Source organism: Salvelinus namaycush, chromosome 15 (assembly GCF_016432855.1).
Source record: "Salvelinus namaycush isolate Seneca chromosome 15, SaNama_1.0, whole genome shotgun sequence".
Taxonomy (NCBI): Eukaryota; Metazoa; Chordata; class Actinopteri; order Salmoniformes; family Salmonidae; genus Salvelinus; species Salvelinus namaycush.
The window spans coordinates 3,372,152-3,393,207 of record NC_052321.1 but is presented as its reverse complement, the minus strand read 5'-3'; the positions used below and the strand labels follow the sequence as shown (position 1 = coordinate 3,393,207).

Here is a 21,056-nt window from a genome sequence, read left to right as displayed (position 1 = left end):
CCCAGACACCTTGGACCCACCCCAAATGCATATCGCCCCAACAGATCCACAGATGATGTAATCTCTATTGCACTCCACACTGTCCTTTCCCACCTGGACAAAGGGAACACCTACGTGAGAATGCTTTTCATTGACTACAGCTTAGCATTCAATACCATAGTGCTCTCCAAGCTCATCACTAAGCTAAGGACCCTGGGCTTAAACACCTCCCTCTGCAACTGGATCCTGGACTTCCTGCTGGGCCGCCCTCAGGTGGTTAGAGTAGGCAACAACCTGCTGACCATCGGCATGGGGGCCCGTCAGGGGTGCGTGATTAGTACTCGCTGTTAACCCATGACTGCATGGCCACACATGACTCGGTGGTAGGCCTGATCACCGACGATGATGAGTTAGCTTACAGCAAGGAGGTCCAAGACCTGGCAGTTTGGTGCTAGGACAACAACATCTCCCTCAAAGTCAGCAAGACAATGGAGCTGATCGTGGACTACAGGAAATGGAGGGTCGAGCACGTTCACATCGACTGGGCTGTCGTGGAGCAGGTTCGAGAGCTTCAAGTTCATCGGTGTGTCCACATCACTAAGGAATTATCATGGTCCTACCACACCTACACAGTCGTGAAGAGGGCACAACAAAACATTTTCCCCCTCCGGAGGCTGAAAAGATTCAGCATGGGCCCTTAGATCCTCAAAAAGTTATACAGCTGCAAGGATGAGAGTATCTAGACTGCCTGCATCACCGCTTGGTATGGCAACTGCTTGGCACCCGACCACTAGGTGCTACAGAGGATATTGTATACCGCCCAGTCACTGGGGCCGAGCTCCCTGCCATCCAGGACCTCTACACTAGGCAGTGTCAGAGGAAGGCCCTAACAGTTGTAAAAGACTCCAGCCACCTAAGTGATAGACTGTTCTCTCTGCTGCTGCACCTCAAGCGGTAACAATGCACCAGGTCTGGAACCAACAGGACCCTGAACAGCTTATACCCCCAAGCGAAATACAGTGCATTCGGGAAGGATTCAGACCCATTGACTTTTTCCACAATTTGTTACGTTAGTCTTATTCTAAAATGTATTCAATTATATTTTCCACTCAACAATCTACACACAATACCCCATAATGACAAAGCAAAAACAGATTTTTAGAAATGTATGCACATTTATTAAGCATAATAAACTGATATCACATTTACATAAGTATTCAGATCTTTTACTCAGTACTTTGTTGAAGCACCTTTGGCAGCGATTACAGCCTCGAGTCTTCTTGGGTATGACGCTACAAGCTTTTCACACCTGTATTTGGGGAGTTTCTCCCATTCTTCCCTGCAGATCCTCTCAAGCTCTGTCAGGTTGGATGGGGAGCATCGCTGCACAGCTATTTTCAATCTCTTAAGAGATGTTCAATCGGGTTGAAGTCGGGGCTCTGGCTGGGCCATTCAAGGACATTGAGACTTGTCCTGAAGCTGCTCTTGCATTGTCTTGGCACTGTGCTTCGGGTCGTTGTCCTATTGGAATGTGAACCTGCGCGTCCCAGTCTGAGGTCCTGAGCACTCTGGAGCAGGTTTTCATCAAGGATCTCTCTGTACGTTTCTCCGTTCATCTTTGCCTCGATCCTGACTAGTCTCCCAGTCCCTGCCACTGAAAAACATCCCCACAACATGATGCTGCCACCACCATGCTTCATCGTAGGGATGGTGCCTGGTTTCCTGCAGACGTGACGCTTGGCATTCAGGCCAAAGAGTTCAATCTTGGTTTCATCAGACAATAACATCTCTGTTTTTCATGGTCTGAGAGTCCTTTAGGTGCCTTTTGGCAAACTCCAAGCGGGCTGTCATGTGCCTATTACTAAGGGATGGCTTCCGTCTGGCTACTCTACCATAAAGGCTAGATTGGTGGAGTGCTGTCGAGACGGTTGCCCTTCTAGAAGGTTCTCCCAACTCTGGAATTCTGTCAGTGACCATCGGGTTCTTGGTCACCTCCTTGACCAAGGCCCTTCTCTCCCGATTGCTCAGCTTGGCCGGGCGGCCAAATCTAGGATGAGTTGGTGGTTCCAAATTTCTTCCATTTAAGAATGATGGAGGCCACTGTGTTGCAGACATTTTTTGGTACCCTTCCCCAGATCTGTGCCTCGACACAATCCTGTCTCGGAGCTCTGGCAATTCCTTCGACCTCGTGGCTTGGCTTTTGCTCTGACATGCACTGTCAACTGTGGGACCATATATAGACAGGTGTGTGCTTTTCCAAATCATGCCCAATCAATTGAATTTACCAGAGGTGGACTCCAATCAAGTTGTAGAAACTCAAGGATGATCAGTGGAAACAGGATATATCTGAGCTCAATTTCGAGTCTCAAAGCAAAGGGTCTGAATACCTGTTTATTAATTATTTTTTTTTAAAGGTACTTTTTTTTAACCCTTTTTTCTCCCCAATTTCATAGTATCCAATTGGTTGTTAGTCTGGTCCCATCGCTGCAACTCCCATACGGACTCGGGAGAGGCGAAGGTCGAGAGCCGTGTGTCCTCCGAAACACAACCCAGCCAAGCCGCGCACTGCTTCTTGACACAACGCCCAGTTAACCCGGAAGCCAGCTGCACCAATGTGTCGGAGGAAACACCGTGCATTGCGCCCGGCCCGCCACAGGAGTCACTAGTGCATGATGGGTCCGGAACATCCCTGCCGGCCAAGCCCTCCCCTAACCCGGACGACGCTGGGCCAATTGTGCTCCGCCCCATGGGTCTCCCGGTCATCTTTAGTGACACAGCTAGCACTGCGATGCAGTACCTTAGACCACTGCGATGCAGTACCTTAGACCACTGCGATGCAGTACCTTAGACCACTGCGATGCAGTACCTTAGACCACTGCGATGCAGTACCTTAGACCACTGCGATGCAGTACCTTAGACCACTGCGATGCAGTACCTTAGACCACTGCGCCACTCGGGAGGCCGGCCTGAATGTTTTTATTTGTAATAAATTTGCACACATTTCTAAAAACCTGTTTTCGCTTTGTCATTATGGGAACCCCGGGTATATAGCCATGTTATTACCTGGACACTGGGTATATAGCAATGTTATTATCTGGTACCCCGGGTATATAGCCATGGTATTACCTGGTACCCCGGGTATATAGCCATGTTACTACCTGGTACCGCAGGTATATAGCCATGTTATTATCTGGTACCCCGGGTATATAGCCATGTTATTATCTGGTACCCCGGGTATATAGCCATGTTATTATCTGGTACCCCGGGTATATAGCCATGTTATTATCTGGTACCCCGGGTATATAGCCATGTTATTATCTGGTACCCCGGGTATATAGCCATGTTATTATCTGGTACCCCGGGTATATAGCCATGTTATTATCTGGTACCCCGGGTATATAGCCATGTTATTACCTGGTACCCCGGGTATATAGCCATGTTATTACCTGGTACCCCGGGTATATAGCCATGTTATTACCTGGTACCCCGGGTATATAGCCATGTTATTATCTGGTACCCCGGGTATATAGCCATGTTATTATCTGGTACCCCGGGTATATAGCCATGTTATTATCTGGTACCCCGGGTATATAGCCATGTTATTATCTGGTACCCCGGGTATATAGCCATGTTATTATCTGGTACCCCGGGTATATAGCCATGGTATTACCTGGTACCCCGGGTATATAGCCATGTTATTACCTGGTACCCCGGGTATATAGCCATGTTATTATCTGGTACCCCGGGTATATAGCCATGTTATTATCTGGTACCCCGGGTATATAGCCATGTTATTATCTGGTACCCCGGGTATATAGCCATGTTATTACCTGGTACCCCGGGTATATAGCCATGTTATTACCTGGTACCCCGGGTATATAGCCATGTTATTATCTGGTACCCCGGGTATATAGCCATGTTATTATCTGGTACCCCGGGTATATAGCCATGTTATTATCTGGTACCCCGGGTATATAGCCATGTTATTACCTGGTACCCCGGGTATATAGCCATGTTATTACCTGGTACCCCGGGTATATAGCCATGTTATTACCTGGTACCGCGGGTATATAGCCATGTTATTATCTGGTACCCCGGGTATATAGCCATGTTATTACCTGGTACCCCGGGTATATAGCCATGTTATTACCTGGTACCCCGGGTATATAGCCATGTTATTATCTGGTACCCCGGGTATATAGCCATGTTATTACCTGGTACCCCGGGTATATAGCCATGTTATTATCTGGTACCCCGGGTATATAACCATGTTATTATCTGGTACCCCGGGTATATAGCCATGTTATTACCTGGTACCCCGGGTATATAGCCATGTTATTACCTGGTACCCCGGGTATATAGCCATGTTATTACCTGGTACCCCGGGTATATAGCCATGTTATTACCTGGTACCCCGGGTATATAGCCATGTTATTACCTGGTACCCCGGGTATATAGCCATGTTATTACCTGGTACTCATTATGTATTTATTCCATGTGTTATTATTTTTCTGTAATTTTTCAATTTTTCTCTCTGCGTTGTTGGAAAAGTAAGCAGTTCACTGTTAGTCTACACCTGTTTTGTTTACGAAGCGTGACAAATAAAAATGTATTTGATTTTTGTGGGAGGAGATAGGATCTGTGGTGATGGGGGTGTTACCAAAGGTCAGGGTCCATATGTATAAAGTTGATCTCGGATCAGGTCTTCCCTGTCCCATGTAACCATATTAACTCTGATCTAAAAGGCTAAACTGAAAACAGCACTTCTAATCTGAGTCACTTGATTAGCCTTATTACAGGCCCCTGATTGGGAAGAGAGGGTTTCTGTAAGGGTGGGTAGGGAATAGGAGTGTTACCGCCACCGCATGTGTAGAGGAAATTATGAGTAGCATCCCTTAACTTTCCCCGTGCTTCCGAGAACATGTACTTGGTGGTCAGAGATGCTTCTATTAACACCTTGATTACAATTTGACTGTGCATTTTAAATTTCAGGATTTGAAATTCAAAATACAAAACGTGCAATATTTTTTTTTTTTAAACACGCAAACTCACTCTCATATTTCAGTTTAAGGAGGATGATTTGAAGGGGGGAGAAAATGGCATTCCAACCGTTCCAGGACATCTAACTGTTGAATATCTCTCTCGCTCTCTCTCTCTCTCTCTCTCTCTCTCTCTCTCTCTCTCTCTCTCTCTCTCTCTCTCTCTCTCTCTCTCTCTCTCTCTCTCTCTCTCTCTAGTACTGGATCAACGAATACACTTCCACTCTGGGTGTTGGAGTCTACCACTCAGGCATTGAGATCTATGGCCGAGGTACAGAGGAAGACCTTCACTACTTTTTCATTCATCCAGCCATTCACTCACTCATTCAGTCAGTGAGCTGTTGGCTAAATGGAATGTTCGATGTGGAATGTTTCTCCACAGCTTCTATCCCATTGAGATTCTGTCATTTTGTTGTTCTTTTCTCCTGAGTTACTCACCATTGAATCATAATGTGTGGAGAGAGAGAGTTTTAGCATCAACCCACAGACAAACAGACAGACAGACAGACGGGTCTTATTCATAATGCCCTCAGTCACAGGCTGTACCTAGAAGATAAGGTGGCTGCTACATCATACACTTAAAAAAAAAAAAAACTATAAAAGTGACATGTAATTTTCCAGGAAGTAGCCTTGTAGTTAAAAAAAAACTTTTGTAGGCTTTTTGAATAGTTTTCAATGGGCAAAAACGTAGAGCAATGTTCTTCAGTGCAAACACTTCATGAAAGGCATCTGGCAGAGGTAAATACACCCATAAATGCACACGTGATTTTTGTGTACAGTCGTGGCCAAAAGTTTTGAGAATGACACAAATATTATTTCCACAAAGTTTGCTGCTTCAGTGTCTTTAGATATTTTTGTCAGATGTTACTATGGAATACTGAAGTATAATTACAAGCATTTCATACGAGTCAAAGGCTTTTATTGACAATTACATGAAGTTGATGCAAAGAGTCAATATTTGCAGTGTTGACCCTTCTTTTTCAAGACCTCTGCAATCCGCTCTGGCATGCTGTCAATTAACTTCTGGGCCACATCCTGACTGATGGCAGCCCATTCTTGCATAATTAATGCTTGGAGTTTGTCAGAATTTGTGGGGTTTTGTTTGTCCACCCGCCTCTTGAGGATTGACCACAAATTCTCAATGGGATTAAGGTCTGGGGAGTTTCCTGGCAATGGACCCAAAATATCGATGTTTTGTTCGCCGAGCCACTTAGTTATCACTTTTGCCTTATGGCAAGGTGCTCCATCATGCTGGAAAAGGCATTGTTCGTCACCAAACTGTTCCTGGATGGTTGGGAGAAGTTGCTCTCGGAGGATGTTTTGGTACCATTCTTTATTCATGGCTGTGTTCTTAGGCAAAATTGTGAGTGAGCCCACTCCCTTGGCTGAGAAGCAACCCCACAGATGAATGGTCTCAGGATGCTTTACTGTTGGCATGACACAGGACTGATGGTAGCGCTCACCTTGTCTTCTCCGGACAAGCTTTTTTCCGGATGCCCCAAACAATCGGAAAGGGGATTCATCAGAGAAAATGACTTTACCCCAGTCCTCAGCAGTCCAATCCCTGTACCTTTTGCAGAATATCAGTCTGTCCCTGATGTTTTTCCTGGAGAGAAGTGGCTTCTTTGCTGCCCTTCTTGACACCAGGCCATCCTCCAAAAGTCTTTGCCTCACTGTGCGTGCAGATGCACTCACACCTGCCTGCTGCCATTCCTGAGCAAGCTCTGTACTGGTGGTGCCCCGATCCCGCAGCTGAATCAACTTTAGGAGACGTCCTGGCGCTTGCTGGACTTTCTTGGGCGCCCTGAAGCCTTCTTAACAACAATTGAACCGCTCTCCTTGAAGTTCTTGATGATCCGATAGATGGTTGATTTAGGTGCAATCTTACTGGCAGCAATATCCTTGCCTGTGAAGCCCTTTTTGTGCAAAGCAATGATGACGGCACATGTTTCCTTGCAGGTAACCATGATTGACAGAGGAAGAACAATCTGTTATTCGAACCCAATCAGCATGACAGAGTGATCTCCAGCCTTGTCCTCGTCAACACTCACACCTGTGTTAATGAGAGAATCACTGACATGTCAGCTGGTCCTTTTGTAGCAGGGCTGAAATGCAGTGGAAATATTTTGGGGGGATTCAGTTCATTTGCATGGCAAAGAGGGACTTTGCAATTAATTGCAATTCATCTGATCACTCTTCATAACATTCTGGAGTATATGCAAACTGCCATCATACAAACTGAGGCAGCAGACTTTATGAAAATGTATATTTGTGTCATTCTCAAAACTTTTGGCCATGACTGCATTTTCTCGAATTTGATGATATAATTGTCAAGCCCATTCAAAAGATTAGGGGACATGACCCAGAAGTAACGCGGAAGATCGCGTAACTTTCACAGGGTAATTCATTGTTTTTTTATATGAGGATGTTTTTCTGTGTTATCTGAGTTATAATAGGCTCCTCATGTCTACTTAACAATCTATCAGCTAGGATGACACATTGATCGAACTCCACACAATATATTCTCACACCACACGATATCTTCTCCCACCACACGATATCTTCTCACACCACACGATATCTTCTCACACCACACGATATCTTCTCACCACATGATATCTTCTCACACCACACGATATCTTCTCACACCACATGATATCTTCTCACACCACACGGTATCTTCTCACGATATCTTCTCCCACCACATGATATCTTCTCACGGTATCTTCTCACACCACATGATATCTTCTCACGGTATCTTCTCACACCACACGATATCTTCTCACCACACGATATCTTCTCACCACACGATATCTTCTCACACCACATGATATCTTCACACGGTATCTTCTCACACCACATGATATCTTCACACGGTATCTTCTCACACCACATGATATCTTCTCACGGTATCTTCTCACACCACATGATATCTTCTCACGGTATCTTCTCACACCACATGATATCTTCTCACAGTATCTTCTCACACCACATGATATCTTCTCACGGTATCTTCTCACACCACATGATATCTTCACACAGTATCTTCTCACACCACATGATATCTTCACACGGTATCTTCTCACACCACATGATATCTTCTCACGGTATCTTCTCACACCACATGATATCTTCTCACGGTATCTTCTCACACCACATGATATCTTCACACGGTATCTTCTCACACCACATTATATATTTTCACCACACACAGTATCTTCTCACTTTCAGCTTGCTACACAGTTCCTTTGTTGGAAGGCGAGATGGTGACAGCATTTCTTTTTCTCTTTTCATTCCTCACCTGTAATGTGAGCGACGATACATCACCGATGTTCAATGTGTTCCTTTCTTCTCGTCTTTATTACAGAGTTTGCGTATGGAGGTCATCCGTACCCATTTAGTGGTATATTTGAAATAAACCCTGGAAACACCACTGAATTAGGAGAGACCTTCAAATTCAAGTGAGTTTACATTATCACAGACAAACACACACACACACACACACACACACACACACACACACACACACACACACACACACACACACACACACACACACACACACACACACACACACACACACAGGGTTCTACAAAGTGCCTAGTCAGATAAAGAAGTGGTCAATGGCCGCTGTTTCACAACAGAAGCTCAGAATGCAGTTTATTAAGAGATGTCATCAGAACTGAACATTCGATCCCGATCCGATCCAAGTCCGGTGAGCTGAAGCCCGAGCCCAGGCCTGGTCTGACATCACAGAAATTAAATGAGCTCAAACCCGGAAAAAAAGCCAGATTTCTAAAATAAAATTGTTCATTATTCTAGTTTGCTTATACATTTGGCCAATCAGAACATTTTGCTGACATGTTATACAAGTGTATATTTGGTTAATTGATCTCTGGCTGGACAAGTGGAAGTGGTAGCAAGTGTATTTGTTTGCTCATCGATCACTGATCAGAAACATTTAGCTAGCAACAATGTAACCTAAATCAAGAGTATTATGTATCTATTGACTCACGTAATAGCCTTCTATAGAGTCTAGGCTATTTTTCTATCATCCCAATCGCTAAATTCTGACTCCTGTCTCGCATAAATTACTAACTGTATTCTGTAATCCATAGGTTGCATTGTCAAAGCACGTCTCTTGCCAATCCATGTAAAAAATACTGCTTTTAACATTTCACCCGCTTCTCTGCGCTGTCTCGTATTGCTGCCCCTATGAGAGCTTCGGTAGAGAATGTGTGATCAACAAACCGTATGGGAGTAGATATGGATATTTGTTTTTAACAGAGTTGGTGCCAGTTAAGATATCTTGATATTTAAACTATTTCCACTCTCCATCTCCCCTTTATCTGATCTGCTATCTGTATAATCATCAACTTGATTTTGACAAATAGGAGATATTCTGTCATTCGTTGGAGGTTATCTAGTAAGCTTAGCAACTTCGGTCATTTGCCTTTTGTTTAATTGCGGTTACAAGTTTGTATGATTGGACAGATCGAGATAGACTAGGCCTACTGCTGAAATGCACTGAATTAATTGAGGAACATAACGCTCTGAATGTATGACTGGCTTGTTGCGCAATTCACAACAATCGAAGTTACTGTTTCACTTGCTCTGAAATCGTTACATAGTGGCGCAGCCAAGTTGGTAATGTGGCGCAGCGACAATCTTATTTTGGGAGAACCCTGGCATAGTGGCCATATCATGTTTTTATGCTTTAAATTTGCATTTTTGCGGTATTTTGAATGTTAATTTCTCTACGTCGTTTAAGAGAATTTGGTAGTACGTCAGAGCGGCTTTACAACCGCGGACCACGTGTATGGAATCGTGTGGGCGAGCGATTTGCTGATGTCAATGTTGTGAGCAGAGTGGCCCATGGTGGCGGTGGGGTTATGGTATGGGCAGGCATAAGCTACGGACAAGGAACACAATTGCGTTTTATCAAAGGCAATTTGAATGCACAGAAATACCGTGAAGAGATCCTGAGGCCAATTGTGAGGACCATTTTGTTTATTTCTTTTTTTTTTTTTTTACCCCTTTTTTCTCCCCAATTTATGATCTTGTCTCATCGCTGCAACTCCCCAACGGGCCCGGGAGGCGAAGGTCGAGTCATGCATCCTCAAAAATATGACCCGCCAAACCGCGCTTCTCAGCAGCCGCCCGCTTAACCCGGAAGCACCTTTCACCTGACGACCCGAGGTCAGCCTGCAGGCGCAAGACCCGGCTCGCTAGAGCGCAATGAGCCAAGTCATGTGAAATCCGTAGATTAGTGCCTGCAGGCACTCATTTAAATTAGATAATTAAATTGACTGATTTCCTCATATCAACTGTAACTCAGTAAAAAAATGTAAAGTGTTGCTTGTTGTGTTTTTATATTTTTGTTCAGTATAGTTTATGCTTACATTAGGCCTATACAGTGGTGGGAAAAGTACCCAATAGTCATACTTTAAAAGTAAAGATACCTTAATAGAAAATGACTCAAGTAAAAGTGAAAGTCACCCAGTAAAATACTACTTGAGTAAAAGTCTACAAGTATTTGGTTTTACTTAAGTATAAATAAGGAATTAGAAATTATTTATACTTGTACTTTTTTATATATATATATAAGTAAAGTAAAACCAAATACTTTTAGACTTTTACTCAAGTAGTATTTTACTGGGTGACTTTCACTTAAGTATCAAAAATTACAAGTATAAATAATTTCAAATTCCTTATTTTAAGCAAAGCAGACAGACACATTTTCTTATTTACAGATAGGGGCACATTCCAACACTCAGGCATCCTTTACAAACGAAGCACGTGTTTAGTGAGTCCTCCAGACCAGAGGCAGTAGGGACGACCAGGGATGTTCTCTTGATAAGTGTGTAAATTAGACCTTTTGGGTACTTTTGGGTGTCAGGGAAAATGTATGGAGTAAAAAGTACATCATTTTCTTTAGGAATGTAGTGAAGTAAAAGTTATCAAAAATATTAAAGTAAAGTACAGATACCACAAAAAACGACTTAAGTAGTACTTGAAAGTTTTTTTTACTTAATAAGTACTTTACACCACTGGGCCTATATGAACCCAACCATTTGAAGCACATCTCATGAGAAGCAAATCCTTTTCCGTTCCTCCTGGGCCAATCAAATGTGCCTAAACCTACTGTCAAGTTACCATGTTGTTAGCTAGCTAGGTAACATGACTGAACAACGCTGTTTGTTACTATTGTAATGAAACGGCAGGGAGCATCCCACTTCTGACACCAATGTAAAGAAACAGGCAGGGAGCAGGCCTCGAACCCTCGACCTTCTAGCCCGAAGTCCAGCGCGCTATCGACTGTGCTGCAAAAGCATGCTCGTGCGGCAGAGTCGATATCCGCGCTTATAAACCCAGGATCGTTACACTATGTTGTTTGTTACCATGTTGTTAGCTTGCTAGGTAACATGACTGAACAACGTTGTTTGTTACCATGTTGCTAGGTAACATGACTGAACAACGTTGTTTGTTACCATGTTGCTAGGTAACATGACTGAACAACGTTGTTTGTTACCATGTTGCTAGGTAACATGACTGAACAACGTTGTTTGTTACCATGTTGCTAGGTAACATGACTGAACAACGTTGTTTGTTACCATGTTGCTAGGTAACATGACTGAACAACGTTGTTTGTTACCATGTTGCTAGGTAACATGACTGAACAACGTTGTTTGTTACCATGTTGCTAGGTAACATGACTGAACAACGTTGTTTGTTACCATGTTGCTAGGTAACATGACTGAACAACGTTGTTTATTACCATGTTGCTAGGTAACATGACTGAACAACGTTGTTTGTTACCATGTTGCTAGGTACCATGACTGAACAACGTTGTTTATTACCATGTTGCTAGGTAACATGACTGAACAACGTTGTTTGTTACCATGTTGCTAGGTAACATGACTGAACAACGTTGTTTGTTACCATGTTGCTAGGTAACATGACTGAACAACGTTGTTTGTTACCATGTTGCTAGGTAACATGACTGAACAACGTTGTTTGTTACCATGTTGCTAGGTAACATGACTGAACAACGTTGTTTGTTACCATGTTGCTAGGTAACATGACTGAACAACGTTGTTTGTTACCATGTTGCTAGGTAACATGACTGAACAACGTTGTTTGTTACCATGTTGCTAGGTAACATGACTGAACAACGTTGTTTGTTACCACGTTGCTAGGTAACATGACTGAACAACGTTGTTTGTTACCACGTTGCTAGGTAACATGACTGAACAACGTTGTTTGTTATCAAACCAATAACTAATCCCAAATCCCACTCGAATCCCAACATAATTATTTTGTAAAGCCACCTTCGGTAATATGGGTCATATTTTTAACCGTTTAGGCTAGAGACAAGTAGTTTTCTTTGCTGTAAAGCTGCAAATATGCCCGCCGATAAGCTGTATTCCACCCCCCCCCCCCCCCCCCCCCGACACTCAGAGGCTACATAACGGTGAACTTGCAAAGTCTACTCAGACTGGTCTTTGTTCTTGGTTTTAACAGGCGATTAAATTATACAAATGTATCAACGTTGCTAGCTTTGCGCTCTGCTCCAATGTAACGTCGTCTAACAACAGACAACTCAACAGGGTCTTGGTCTGCATCCCCGCTCACCATTACCACCAAATTATATATGTTTTTTTAAACTGACAGAGGTAGAGCAGACTCAGAGAGAAGCAGGTGAGTGAGGGCTGTAAGGGGATGTGAATAGCAGAACAGAGAGGTGAGTGAGGGCTGGTAGGGGATGTGAAGAGCGGAACAGAGAGCAGGTGAGTGAGGGCTGGTAGGGGATGTCGCTGGATGAGTACAGCTGCCACACGTGATATGAGCATGAAAGTGCTGTGGATATTATTGGACCTGCTCATACAAGAGACTAGTGGCTGTCCGCTTCAATTCAACTGAATCTATAAACACAACAGACTTTGTAAACACTTTATAACAGGTCCCAGCAGGTTCTTTAGATCGACAGGGCTGAAAAAGTCGGTAGTATCATATGTATCATATATCGTACTACGGTATTCTAAAACGTTGGTATCATCAGTATCATTTTTGGTACCGTGATATTACCGTGGCAACTCTACACTGTACAGCATGATTGTAGAGGGTTTACTAACAAGTTAGTTCTTGTAACTATGTTGACCGTGACATTAATATGGTGACAACGATGTACGCTGTATGTAGCGGTTAGTGGTTATGATATGAAGGTTTGGCTTGGAAAGTTGTAATTTTTTTGCACCTGGTCACAGAAAGCTGATGTGTTGTGCACTGAAGTCCACAATCGATGGGAAAAGGTGAGAGGAGGAGAGTGTGTAGATGCTAGAAGGAATACAACGATCAACAGGATCATGCTGTTTGTATGTGGCTGCAAAAAAAGTGAACTGTGTTTGCGTGTGATCAGGAGTGTATTCGTTCTGCCGATTCGGTTGAAAAACACCTGAATTTGTCCAGTAGAAACTCTCGTTTGCAACAGTTTGGAGTAATGATTACACCCTAGATGAGCTAGATGCAGGTAAGATTGTGCAAGGAGTTATTGAATATGTCAATGTCTGTCACCTTGATTACTCAAATTTCTCGCGATCGGTGCACCTACGTTGTAAACTTTCATTCATCGGCTAGTTTGTAGCAACCTCATGATGGACATAAGGAAACGTTGAGTATCATGTACCCAACACATACAATTATCTGTAAGGTCCCTCAGTCGAGCAGTGAATTTCAAACACAGATTCAACCACAAAGACCAGGGAGGTTTTCCAATGCCTCCCAAAGAAGGTCATCTATTGGTAGATGGGTCAACATAAAAAAAGCAGACATTGAATACCCCTTTGAACATGGTGAAGTTATTAATTACCCTTTGAATGGTGTATCAATACACCCAGTCACTACAAAAGATACAGGCGTCCTTCCTAACTCAGTTGCCAGAGAGGAAGGAAACTTCTCAGGGATTTCACCATGAGGCCAATGATGACTTTTAAACAGTTACAGAGTTAAATGGCTGTGATAGGAGAAAACTGACGATGGATCAACAACATTGTAGTTACTCCACAATACTAACCTAAATGACAGAGTGAAAATAAGGAAGTCTGTACAGAATACAAATATTCCAAAACATGCATCCTGGTTGCAACAATGCAATAAAGTAAAACTGCAGAAAATGTGGCAAAGCAATTAACTTTTAATCCTGAATACAAAGTGTGATGTTTGGGGCAAATCCAATACAACACATTATTGAGTACCACTCTCCATATTTCCAAGCATAGTGGTAGCTGCATCATGTTATGGGTACGCGTGTAATCGTTAAGGACTGGGGAGTGTTTCAGGATAAAAAATAAATGGAATAGAGCTAAGCACAGGCAAAATCCTCGAGGAAAACCTGGTTCAGTCTGCTTTCCACCAGTCACTGGGAGATTAATTCACCTTTCAGCAGGACAATAACCTAAAACACAAGGACACATCTACACTGGAGTTGCTAACCAAGAAGACAGTGAATGTTCCTGAGTGGCCAAGTTACAGCTTTGACTTAAATCTGCTTGAAAATCTATGGCAAGACTTGAAAAGGGTTGTCTAGCGATGATTTTGAAAATAATAATGGGCAAATATTGTAGAATCAATGTGTGCAAAGTTCTTAGAGACTTACCCAGAAAGCCTCACAGCTCTTAGAGACTTACCCAGAAATCCTCACAGCTGCAATCACTGTCAAAGGTGATTCTAACTCAGGGGTGTGAATATTTATGTAAATGAGATATTTCTGCATTTCATTTTCAGTAAATTTGCAAAAATGTTTAAAAAAAATATGTTTTTACCTTGTCATTATGGAGTATTGTGCGTAGAGGGGTGAGAACATATTACATTCAGGCTGTAATACAATATGGAATAAGTCAAGGGGTATGCATACTTTCTGAAGGCACTGTATATATTAATCAGATGGCACTAAATGTTCTCTAAACACCAGACTGAGACGCTTGTAGGAAGTCACAACATCAGCTGCTACAGAATCACACAGTGTGACAGATACATTATCAGTGTGTCCCAGACACAGAATGGAGCCAAACTTCAACCATAACATTCAACACTGGTAGACTTGTTATAGGTAGGAACCTCAGTAATTATAGGTAGTATCCTCAGTACTTATAGGTAGGATCCTCAGTACTTATAGGTAGGATCCTCAGTACTTATAGGTAGTATCCTCAGTACTTATAGGTAGGATCCTCAGTACTTATAGGTAGGAACCTCAGTACTTATAGGTAGTATCCTCCGTACTTATAGGTAGGATCCTCAGTACTTATAGGTAGTATCCTCAGTACTTATAGGTAGTATCCTCAGTACTTATAGGTAGGATCCTCAGTACTTATAGGTAGTATCCTCAGTACTTATAGGTAGTATCCTCAGTACTTATAGGTAGTATCCTCAGTACTTATAGGTAGTATCCTCAGTACTTATAGGTAGTATCCTCAGTACTTATAGGTAGGATCCTCAGTACTTATAGGTAGGATCCTCAGTACTTATAGGCAGTATCCTCAGTACTTATAGGCAGGATCCTCAGTACTTATAGGTAGGATCCTCAGTACTTATAGGTAGGATCCTCAGTACTTATAGGTAGGATCCTCAGTACTTATTGGGTAGGATCCTCAGTACTTATAGGTAGGATCCTCCGTACTTATAGGTAGGATCCTCCGTACTTATAGGTAGGATCCTCAGTACTTATAGGTAGTATCCTCAGTACTTATAGGTAGGATCCTCAGTACTTATAGGTAGGATCCTCAGTACTTATAGGTAGTATCCTCAGTACTTATAGGTAGGAACCTCAGTAATTATAGGTAGTATCCTCAGTACTTATAGGTAGGATCCTCAGTACTTATAGGTAGGATCCTCAGTACTTATAGGTAGGATCCTCAGTACTTACAGGTGGGATCCTCAGTACTTATAGGTAGGATCCTCAGTACTTATAGGTAGTATCCTCAGTACTTATAGGTAGTATCCTCAGTACTTATAGGTAGTATCCTCAGTACTTATAGGTAGGATCCTCAGTACTTATAGGTAGGATCCTCAGTACTTATAGGTAGGATCCTCAGTACTTATAGGTAGGAACCTCAGTAATTATAGGTAGTATCCTCAGTACTTATAGGTAGGATCCTCAGTACTTATAGGTAGGATCCTCAGTACTTATAGGTAGAATCCTCAGTACATATAGGTAGGATCCTCAGTACTTATAGGTAGGATCCTCAGTACTTATAGGTAGTATCCTCAGTACTTATAGGTAGTATCCTCAGTACTTATAGGTAGTATCCTCAGTACTTATAGGTAGGATCCTCAGTACTTATAGGTAGGATCCTCAGTACTTATAGGTAGGATCCTCAGTACTTATAGGCAGTATCCTCAGTACTTATAGGTAGGATCCTCAGTACTTATAGGTAGTATCCTCAGTACTTATAGGTAGGAACCTCAGTAATTATAGGTAGTATCCTCAGTACTTATAGGTAGGATCCTCAGTACTTATAGGTAGGATCCTCAGTACTTATAGGTAGGATCCTCAGTACTTATAGGTAGGATCCTCAGTACTTATAAGTAGTATCCTCAGTACTTATAGGTAGGATCCTCAGTACTTATAGGTAGTATCCTCAGTACTTATAGGTAGGATCCTCAGTACTTATAGGTAGGATCCTCAGTACTTATAGGTAGGATCCTCAGTACTTATAGGTAGTATCCTCAGTACTTATAGGTAGGATCCTCAGTACTTATAGGTAGGAACCTCAGTAATTATAGGTAGTATCCTCAGTACTTATAGGTAGGATCCTCAGTACTTATAGGTAGGATCCTCAGTACTTATAGGTAGGATCCTCAGTACTTACAGGTGGGATCCTCAGTACTTATAGGTAGGATCCTCAGTACTTATAGGTAGTATCCTCAGTACTTATAGGTAGGATCCTCAGTACTTATAGGTAGGATCCTCAGTACTTATAGGTAGGATCCTCAGTACTTATAGGCAGTATCCTCAGTACTTATAGGTAGGATCCTCAGTACTTATAGGTAGGATCCTCAGTACTTATAGGTAGGATCCTCAGTACTTATAGGTAGGAACCTCAGTAATTATAGGTAGTATCCTCAGTACTTATAGGTAGGATCCTCAGTACTTATAGGTAGGATCCTCAGTACTTATAGGTAGGATCCTCAGTACTTATAGGTAGGATCCTCAGTACTTATAGGTAGGATCCTCAGTACTTATAGGTAGTATCCTCAGTACTTATAGGTAGTATCCTCAGTACTTATAGGTAGTATCCTCAGTACTTATAGGTAGGATCCTCAGTACTTATAGGTAGGATCCTCAGTACTTATAGGTAGGATCCTCAGTACTTATAGGCAGTATCCTCAGTACTTATAGGTAGGATCCTCAGTACTTATAGGTAGTATCCTCAGTACTTATAGGTAGGAACCTCAGTAATTATAGGTAGTATCCTCAGTACTTATAGGTAGGATCATCAGTACTTATAGGTAGGATCCTCAGTACTTATAGGTAGGATCCTCAGTACTTATAGGTAGTATCCTCAGTACTTATAGGTAGGATCCTCAGTACTTATAGGTAGGATCCTCAGTACTTATAGGTAGTATCCTCAGTACTTATAGGTAGGATCCTCAGTACTTATAGGTAGGATCCTCAGTACTTATAGGTAGTATCCTCAGTACTTATAGGTAGGATTCTCAGTACTTATAGGTAGGATCCTCAGTACTTAAAATACAGGAGAGGAATTAATAAAATAATTCCCCGTTACACCCAGCACCGGTTTTTCCAAGTTTGGTATGTCCATATCAGCTTTGTTTTCTTCATTCTACACAGGGAGGCTATCGCTTTGGGCACAACAGACTTTGCAGAGGAAGATATGGATAAAATAATGGAGGACCTGGGGACAGATTTTAAGGGCAACTCCTACCATCTAATGCACAAGAACTGCAACCACTTCTCATCCTCGCTGTCTGAGGTCAGTAGAAGAAACATTCATGCAATTATTCACATTTGTTTGTTTGATCACACGTACAGTATCTGAAATATATTTACGTTATTGTCGAGTAACTTGATAACTGGATAATTTTATAAGAGCAATACAACCATTTTTTTTTTTAAAGGAGTAATGCCTATTGAATAAAAAATATTTTTTTTTTGGTGGAGTATTTTTTTTTTTTAGTTGTACTCGTTCTATTCCAGCTGTTGTGTGGGCGTGAGATCCCTCGCTGGGTGAACCGCCTGGCCTATTTCAGCTCCTGCGTGCCCTTTCTCCAGACCTGCCTCCCTAAGGAGTGGCTGACCCCCGCTGCCCTCCAGAGCCACATCAGCATGGGTCTCCACAAGGAGGAGCGAGAGGCCGGGGAGTCCAGCGACGACGACCCCAACTCAGCCTCCGGGACCGCCGGGGCGGGCACCGGATCCTCACACAGCTGTCGCCATACACGAGTCTGAACCAATAACTGTAGGGTCTGAAGAGAATAGCCAATAGGACTCTCTTTCAATGACCTTTGACCTCTGAACTCTGGACCAGAAGGTCACCAGCTCACCCCTGCAGGGGATGTAGTGATATAATATCTGTGGGCCTGACTGAATAACCACCTGACCTCATAGTACCACCCCTGAGAACAGAGACGGGGGACGGATGATTAGTTAGCCTGCTAGTACTAACTCATGAAGCCGCCGGGGCCAGGGGACCTGCAAAATCCCCTTGGATCCTTTCTCTGGTTTTCTCCCTTGTTAGAGTACGGTAGATATATTCTGAAGGATTTGTTATAGGTGTTGACAAACTAACTCAGAGCATGGCATGGCTCTCTCAGATTGACCAGAGGGCTGGGGTACTTTCTAGTATTTGTCTTTTTCCAGGAATTTGTAAACCTTTGTCAGCCTTCATCCCTGATGCCCTCCTTCCAGAGCAGCTTCTTCTTTAGACTAGATATCTGACACCACAGAGATGCACCCTATGCCAATTTTGGGATGCAGACTAAGTATCTCTCAGTCTGAGACTACTAGTATTGTGGCATTTAGCAGGATGTTACTCTCTGCTAGTTTCAAGAGGTTCAATAACTCCCTTACTTGGCCTTCAGTTGTAATCATCAGCGATGTTTGTTTTGTTGATGTGTTAGGGGTAAGTTAATATGCTGGCCATTTTTTTAGAAGTTGAAGGAGCAGAACCCAATACGGCGATATATATTCTCTGTTTAGGAGTAACTACCTGTGGGTTGTTTTGAACTAGCACCTTAAAACGACATTGTTAACTGAAAACAATGGATTCGACAAGAAGTGAAGACATCTAAATTTAATCTCTGATCATATTCATTTTATCATATGAATATTTATATTAGGGTGTTATTTGTCCATAGCATGGTCTCGTGCATTGTTTAACAAGATGGTGTCTGCAACCCCATGTCATTTGCCAATTTACCACTATCATGAATAACACTGTCAGATGACTCTGAAAGTTGCATTTACACTCGTTCTTCCATGGAAATCTTTCATGATGAAATTCATAGTAACTGTTGAATCACAGGCCTTGGTTGACACTCCCAGCGGCCTTCTCTACTGCCTTCCCAGCTGATTCCACAGAGTGATTGAGTTGGTGTGTCGGGGCTGGGTTACAGTGGGAGCATTGTGTGAAGGAAAAGGTTTTTTTTCTTTTCTAAATGTCTTTTGAATTGATGTGGAAATGTCTCTGAATGAGTTGGATTTACACATGTGCTTCCTGAAACAAGGGGGAAGTGGTCCTACCAGTCAAATCCTGGACTAGTGTACTACACTGACTACTATTCCATTAAAAAAAACACATAAATAATGCTGTTTCCAGACGAGACAGACATGAGGATACATGTTATTCACCCTTTTCTGTTCATGCGTTTATAATGCTGCTCTTGTAAATTCAATAGTATTGCCTTGTAAAGCCCACTCCATTGTATTCCATACATATTTCTGGAGAATAATATTGTCCTTTCTCTTCTCCTTGATTTACTGTCTGTCTGTCTGCCTCCACCCTTCTGTACCCCATCCCCCTCTCAGGAAGGAAATCACATGACCTGTGGTTGTTACACAGGTGTCTCATTACCATACACCATCTCCATGACAACTGGGTGGGGGAAAAACAATTTGTTTATATACTTAGATTTTTAAATAATCTATATTTGTATTTATTTTTTAATGCGTAACTCTTTTTTTTTGTTGGCATTATCAGGAAGATTTTTTTTCTTCTTGTTGAAATGGGTTTTATAGAGGTCAGTGAATTGAACCCATGGATTTGAAATGGGTTCTATAGAGGTCAGTGAATTGAACCCATGGATTTGAAATGGGTTCTATAGAGGTCAGTGAATTGAACCCATGGATTTGAAATGGGTTCTATAGAGGTCAGTGAATTGAACCCATGGATTTGAAATGGGTTCTATAGAGGTCAGTATTCCATGCTTTACCATTGAAATCTTTTTTTGACACTTTCTACCGAGAAGAACAGTCCGATAACTTTTTCTATTGTGTCAATTTTAACCTCAATTGGTAATGTGCTTTTCCCTGAATTGAAAGACGATGCCACAATTTTAAGAATGGTAATGGAATAAAGATACAAGAATAACACCAATATATTTTTTTCCTGTCCTGTTGCATTGCATACAATAAGGCCACACAGAGTCTGATGTAAACCACATTGAATGGGAGGAAAATCGAACTATTACATTTTTTTTTTTAACCTTTTATTTAACTAGGCAAGTGGGAGTGGAGTTGCTGGGCTAGGGATATAATGATGGTCAAAGATAAAAGTGTAAAAAATAAAGTCAAAATTAAACATCAAAAAGTACGTTTTGAATGACACTGAGGGGCAGTGTTGTACACATGCATATACACACTCATTCAGTGTGGGAATGAGAGTGTGTGTGTGTATATATATGGGGGGTCTTGGAGTGGAATGGAATTATTTTACGGGGGGACTGTGGGGATCTCGGATGGTTGAGGGGCAGCTCTTAGGGAACTGTGGGTGGATCATGGAAGGCAGGTGGCCTGGCGGT

General features: G+C 42.4%; 1 protein-coding gene across 1 annotated transcript in view; it reads left to right on the top strand.

The window, feature by feature from the left end:
• Positions 1 to 20,711, top strand: part of LOC120059801 (deubiquitinase DESI2) — a 24,364-nt gene extending 3,653 nt beyond the window's left edge. The window contains exons 2-5 of the mRNA XM_039008850.1: positions 5,217 to 5,289; positions 8,386 to 8,479; positions 17,869 to 18,010; positions 18,235 to 20,711. Coding sequence (XP_038864778.1) covers positions 5,217 to 5,289; positions 8,386 to 8,479; positions 17,869 to 18,010; positions 18,235 to 18,486 — 561 coding nt within the window. The 3' untranslated portion in view covers positions 18,487 to 20,711. The remainder of the gene's footprint in view (positions 1 to 5,216; positions 5,290 to 8,385; positions 8,480 to 17,868; positions 18,011 to 18,234) is intronic.
• Positions 20,712 to 21,056: the final 345 nt, after the last annotated feature.